We start from the raw sequence: 6006 nt of genomic DNA, 5'->3' as shown, positions 1-6006 counted from the left end.
AACTTTTTTATAAAAAGGACACGAGAGAATTAAAGTGGAGCACGAGATTAGCTCTTAGTTGTTGGATGATTATTGTGAAAGCTCGTTAGGCCAATTTATAGTAGTAAAGTGGTGGAGTACTTGCCAAACGAGTATACTTGCCATCCAAGTACACGTACTTGGTAAACAAGTAAGTTGCCAACCAAGTATTTGTCTTGGCTAATAATTAAATTTCCATTTCTCCAAGTAATACCAAAATATTTTTAAAATCTTTAAAATATCACTACAACGGGTCCTAAGATCTTCAAGAAAACTGTATTAAATCAAGACTAGGTGATTCCCATCGAAATTATGCTTCATTAATCACGGTTGATTATAAGAAGAACAGTATTAATTTACCGCGAAAGGCAAGTATTGGTTCAAAATAAATGAAGGTCGATTTGAATTGATATTTGCTCCAAGTCTTGAGCAAGTTATGAATAACTTGGAATATAATAATCTTACTACGACATGTAATATGTATAGTGTAGTCCTTTGTTATCCGTTGGAAAGGTATTTCAACGGGCTACGACGTTCATGTTTTAAGTTTTCTCAAGTTCTCAACGACAACAATATTGAGAAAATAGGATCTCTTGACCTCTTATAATTTGAATTATGGTCGATTATAAATTAGATAAAGTTTTTACTACTATCATTTATTGTTACTCTGTGTTCTATCACTTTATCAAGAATTGATATATGGCGTGATATTATTGTATGATTAAAATAATTAATGTAATAATAATTGTAAGATTAAAATAACTATGTAATATTATTAAGTATCAAAGAAACTGTAAAATATTAATTTTTATTATCCCCGACTGAAAAACAATTATAAGATGAAACTTGCATAAATATGAAGTATGAGCTAAAATCTATAATTTTTTCTTTGCTTAAATAATTACTCCATCTGGTTCAAAATAAGTCTGCACTTAGCCTTTATCACACGCTTTAAAAAAATACTACTAACTCCTAGAAAAATTGATATTTTAACTAATTTACCTTTAATTAAATACTACTATCTAATTAATATAGTTTCTTAATTATATAACAACTTACTTATCTAAATAGGGGTAAATTTGGAAGGAAATAAAGGGAAAATTTTCAAAAATATAGCCCAACATAAAATATTACACAATGAAGCCATATTTTTCAGCTTAAACAATTTTATACAACATTATACTTAGTAGGCGTTTGGACATGCGGTTTGAAACCATTAGTTCAAACCCCAAATCATTCAAAAAGCTATGATTTGAGGTTTCAAACGATGATTTCAAAAAAAATTAATATAAAACTTGACCCATAAGTTTATATTTTATAAAAAAGACCCATAAGTTGGTAAAATATTTTTAACAATTATTCCTACCAACCATTTACAAACTTAATTAATTTCCACCAACCTTTATTTATGTCTACCATATGGGAGGATTATATTAAAGAGTACTTACATTACTATTCATGTTAAATTTTCATTTTTATTGAACTAAAGTTTGATCAATTGACGTTATATTTTTTTAGAAAGGCTTTCTAGTAGCGTATTAATTTTGTTATTTTGTTATGAACTGTGACTTGCTCATTTAATAAGATTGTATAAGAATTAAGAATGTTTTGATAGTTTTCACAACTTGAGGAGTTTTTATGCATATAAGAGAAAATACTAACTTAAGATATCTAAATTACATGTCAAAACATGAATTGAAACCAACCATGTCCAAACGGCTTCTTAGAGGAAAGCATTATACATAATATATCAACCTCGTATAAAAAATTATATACACAAATGAGACTAATACGACGCCGTTGCTGAGATAACTATATATATATATATGAGATCAATATTAGGGTTTCAATTCTCTTGAAAAAAAATGGGAGGAAAGTGTCCGCACAGAAGCGTAAAGAAGAGAAGATACTCTCACAAACAATATCGGCGTACAAAGTTTCTTGTAAACGGTGACGACGTCGTTTACGATGAGTTGAAAAAACCCGAAGAGCAAAGGAAAGAGTTGCCTCTTGATGAAGATTTACCTGGAATGGGTCAATACTACTGTATTCACTGCGAGTAATATAAACAACCCCCCCCCCCCCCCCCCCCTTTTTTTTTTTACTGCTATGTAGTGTTATATTTTTGAGTATGTTTTTGAAAACTTAACTTGCGGCTTTTTGATGTGTTACAGTCGATATTTTGCAAATGTGACGGTGAGGGACGAGCATTTCAAGACCAAGAAGCACAGGAAGCGGTAAGATTATTTAATTGATTTTGGCTTAATTGTGTGTGTGTGGAGTTCGGTGGCGGAGCCAAGATTTCCGCCGAGCGGTTCAAAATATAAAAAAGTAAAGATACGACGAAGAATACTAGGGGGTTCAACATCTACTATATATACATAAAAAATAATTTTAACCTTATAAAAATCATATTTTTTCCGCCAAGGGGTTGGGATGAACACCCTCGGCTCTATGTGGCTCCGCCACACTGGAGTTGATTAACTATTGATGATTTATTATTTGTTTGAATAAATTGAAGTTACGTGAAGGATAGGAGTTGTAATTTTATTTTATTTTTAAATATATTATGACTGTGAGCTTAAGTGCTGAAGATTGATTTAGTTTTATTGCTGTTGCTATGTCCACTTGGCTGAACAATCGGCTAGAGAAGGGGTGTTCTTAGGGAAAATTTCAGAAATATACAAGTTGGTCACTTAAATTGCAAAAAAATAGCCCAAAACTTACATCACAAAAAAATAGCCCAAAAAATATACAGACACTTATACCAACATATACCAACACATACAAACATATAAGAAGGCAGAGAGAGAGAAGTTTGGGTCATTTTTTGTAAGAATTAAAAAAATGGGTCAATTTTGGTGATATTGTCACCCCAATTAACATGCAGTGTAATTTTCTCGTGTTATTATGCCTGTTGCGAATATGTTTGTGGGCGGCAAAGTAGAGCCTAGTTGAAGTCAAAATTATTAATGCATGAAGGATATTAGTAGCAAAAAAAGGAGTTTCAGTTAGATGTAGGCCTAAGGGTTGTTGTGGCCTAAACAGTTGATGAAGTGAGTGAGAGCCATGAGATTCTAGGGTTTAAATACTTGGGGATTTCTTCCTGTCTGCCTAAGCGTATATGCACATAGCTACCAAGTACCTATGCAAATCAGCTATGTTACTCGGACTCTTCAAAAATGGACACGGGTGCGTGTCGGATCCTCCAAAAGTAGTGCATTTTTGAAGGATCCGACACGGGTGCGACATCATTTTTGGAGAGTCCGAGCAACGTAGCAAATCAGAGACCGGTGGAATAGTCTAGTTGTGTGCCAATTGGCCTGAACCCCATTGTTATAAAAAAGAAATGTAGACCTAGTGATATTTCGTCAGTATAAGACACATCATTCTTCTAGAGAGAATAAGAAGGTTGAAGGGAAATGCCTTAAACATCATAATAGGAAGTGGACCTCCTTGTAAGGAGTAACTTCTATTATTAAGGCACCAGCAAGAAAAGGTGATATTGGGATTGTGTACTGGGGAGAGGGGTGTTGGCAAAGATAGTGTAACATGCTTAAAAAGTGAAGCTGCCTTTTTTGGTTTGACCTTTCCGAGTGACAATCAGATGTGGGAGAAGCTGGAGGAGAGCTGCTGAGAGTCCAATAGACCTTGGTATCTATCCAATTCCAATCACGTAGATTCCTTCTTAAAGTGATAAGTGAACCATGTTCTTGTCTATAATAAAAAATTACAACTGCTTTGGATGCTGTGAAACTGTATAAATGTGGAAACACATCCTTAAGAGGAGAACTACCGTGCCAGATAACCTACCAAAATCTTGCCTCCCTACCGTCCCCACTTTTATAGTTGAATTGTGTGAAAAGAAATTCAACATGGGCCGATGTGTTTCCATAGACCTAGGCCAAGTGGAGGAGGATAGAAAGTAGACCTCCTTGATAAAATCCAACTAAGGCTTTGAGCAAATATGGACCCTCTTAGAGCATGGGAATGTATAATGGCCTTTTTGTCTATCTTTTATAGCGTTCCTTATCAGAAAGTATAACAAACCCAGTAAAGTTCAAACTGTAGTCCCTCAAGACATCGCCAAAAGCTCATCCTTTAAAATTAATTTCGAACTCACAAACTAGGGAAGGGTGGAAAGCATGCCTAACAACAACTAAACAAGCTCAAAAGCATTCAAATAAGACATGGTCCTGGACCGTCTCGATTCTTGCATTTTGCGCCGTTAAATCTCTTGGACATACATAGATGTAATGGTGTGATTTGCAAGGACCATGATGTTTTAGGAGTCTAGGACCATCAGAGACTTGCTTTTAGGGTTACATAGAACTGAAGACTATCTTTTCTGCTTGTATGGCATACCCGATAGTTTACTGTTGAACTATAATCTTTGCCAACAAATAGTACCAACTGGTTGTCTAGATAGTTCACTGTATGTTACTAATGAAATTAGAAGAATAATAGTACTATTCTGTTTGCACTGTAGAAGAATTCTTAAAGAATTTCCTCTTGTAATTTTGACAGCAGTATTTGCTTTGTTGCAAGTGACCTTTTTATTCTAGGCTGTTCGTTTGACTGCATGGGGGCTACAAACACTACTAGAGGTCATATCCATTGTAGAGCCTCTGCAGTCTTACACACTTGCAAGAGTAGGTTTGAAGGAATAGATTAGCTTGTTGCAAGTGAATGGTGAAAAGAAATTAGGTGTTAAATAATGTGCAAAGTCTTGAACGTCCTTTCTTAAAATACTGGAACTTATCAAGCTGTGCAATATTACAGAATCTGTTATTTCATTTAAGGGCCCGTTTAGACAATCTTGTTTTCTTCGTCTTTCAAATTCCTTATTTCCTTTGTGTTGGCCAAGTAGGAAAGGATTTCTTGGATAATTTCAGCGCATCACACGTGGTATATTGGAGGATTTTGTTTCATTGGGACATCTTAAATTCATAAATGTGACAAAAACATACTTTAGATGGTAATGTGGTGATTACATTATAAGTTGTAAACTAAGTTGGTGCGTTAGTACAGATTCATTTAATTTGGCTGTAAAGAAATTAGAATGTTCTTTTTTCAACTAGAAGCATTCAATTCGAAGCATCAGCATACAAATTTCACTAATAAATTGTGAATCCATGGTTTTTAGTGATTATAGTTGGTAGTCTGTGAAAGTGCAAACCTTGTATATTTACCTGAATAGTTTTGTTGCTGCAGTGTGAAAATAATGATGGGCCCTAAACCGCACACCCAACTTGATGCTGACTTGGCTGCTGGAATGGGCATGCCAGACAATGGTCCAAAGCTAATGTCAATGAGTTGAGCTTCCCTTGTCCGGTTTGTGTCTCATTTTGCACCGGTAGAGTTCCATTGCACTTTGAAAATTTAGCTGCGGAGCCATCTCTCTGTCTCTCTCAGTATAGCAAGTTTAGAGATACTTAGATTCGGCGTTTTATGTTTGGCCAAGATTCACTGAGATGATGCTAGTTAGTGGCCTATGTTTTGTTTCTGTTGTATGGAACTACAGACTGCTTAAAGAACCATTTAATTTCTATGTCGAAGGATATATTCAATTTGGATTGTGATAGCTAAATGCTGAAAGAACAGTTATTCATCCTTTTTTTTTTTTTACTAGAATGACGTTTGATCCTTCTTATCAGATGTCTTACCTAAATTTGGTGCTAAGTTTGGTTATTAAAAACTTCTCTGTCTAGGATTTTCAATGTTGATTCTTCAAACATGAAACTGAAAATCATTCAAGTTGCTATAAAGTTGTACAGTTCCACAAAATGCTATATTTTTAAAGTTAAAGGCATGCTATATAAACATGCCCTCAACCTTGGCCTCAGCTGATAAGTATGCCCTTCAATTTTAAGTGTGCACAAGTAGACATCTTAACTTGTATAAAGTTGAGCACGTAAATATAAATACTGTCGAGGCATTGACGTGACACATAAATTTTGAAGATGATCATTTTGTAAGCTGGAGTGT

At 34.5% G+C, this 6006-nt stretch overlaps 1 protein-coding gene across 1 annotated transcript; it reads left to right on the top strand.

Moving 5' to 3' along the window:
- The first annotated feature begins 1857 nt into the window (after positions 1-1857).
- Positions 1858-5629, top strand: LOC132630006 (uncharacterized). Its single transcript, XM_060345492.1, has 3 exons — positions 1858-2077; positions 2193-2255; positions 5233-5629. The coding sequence occupies exons 1-3, from the start codon at positions 1884-1886 to the stop codon at positions 5336-5338; spliced, it is 363 nt and encodes a 120-aa protein (XP_060201475.1). The 5' UTR covers positions 1858-1883; the 3' UTR covers positions 5339-5629.
- Positions 5630-6006: the final 377 nt, after the last annotated feature.

Source organism: Lycium barbarum, chromosome 3 (assembly GCF_019175385.1).
Source record: "Lycium barbarum isolate Lr01 chromosome 3, ASM1917538v2, whole genome shotgun sequence".
Taxonomy (NCBI): Eukaryota; Viridiplantae; Streptophyta; class Magnoliopsida; order Solanales; family Solanaceae; genus Lycium; species Lycium barbarum.
This window is presented reverse-complemented; position numbering and strand designations above follow the sequence as displayed.

Coding starts and splice junctions, on each gene's coding strand:
- LOC132630006 (XM_060345492.1), top strand. CDS start 1,884: ATGGGAGGAAAGTGTCCGCACAGAAGCGTAAAGAAGAGAAGATACTCT. Junction 2,078..2,192: donor TACTACTGTATTCACTGCGA/GTAATATAAACA, acceptor GATGTGTTACAG/TCGATATTTTGCAAATGTGA. Junction 2,256..5,232: donor ACCAAGAAGCACAGGAAGCG/GTAAGATTATTT, acceptor TTGTTGCTGCAG/TGTGAAAATAATGATGGGCC.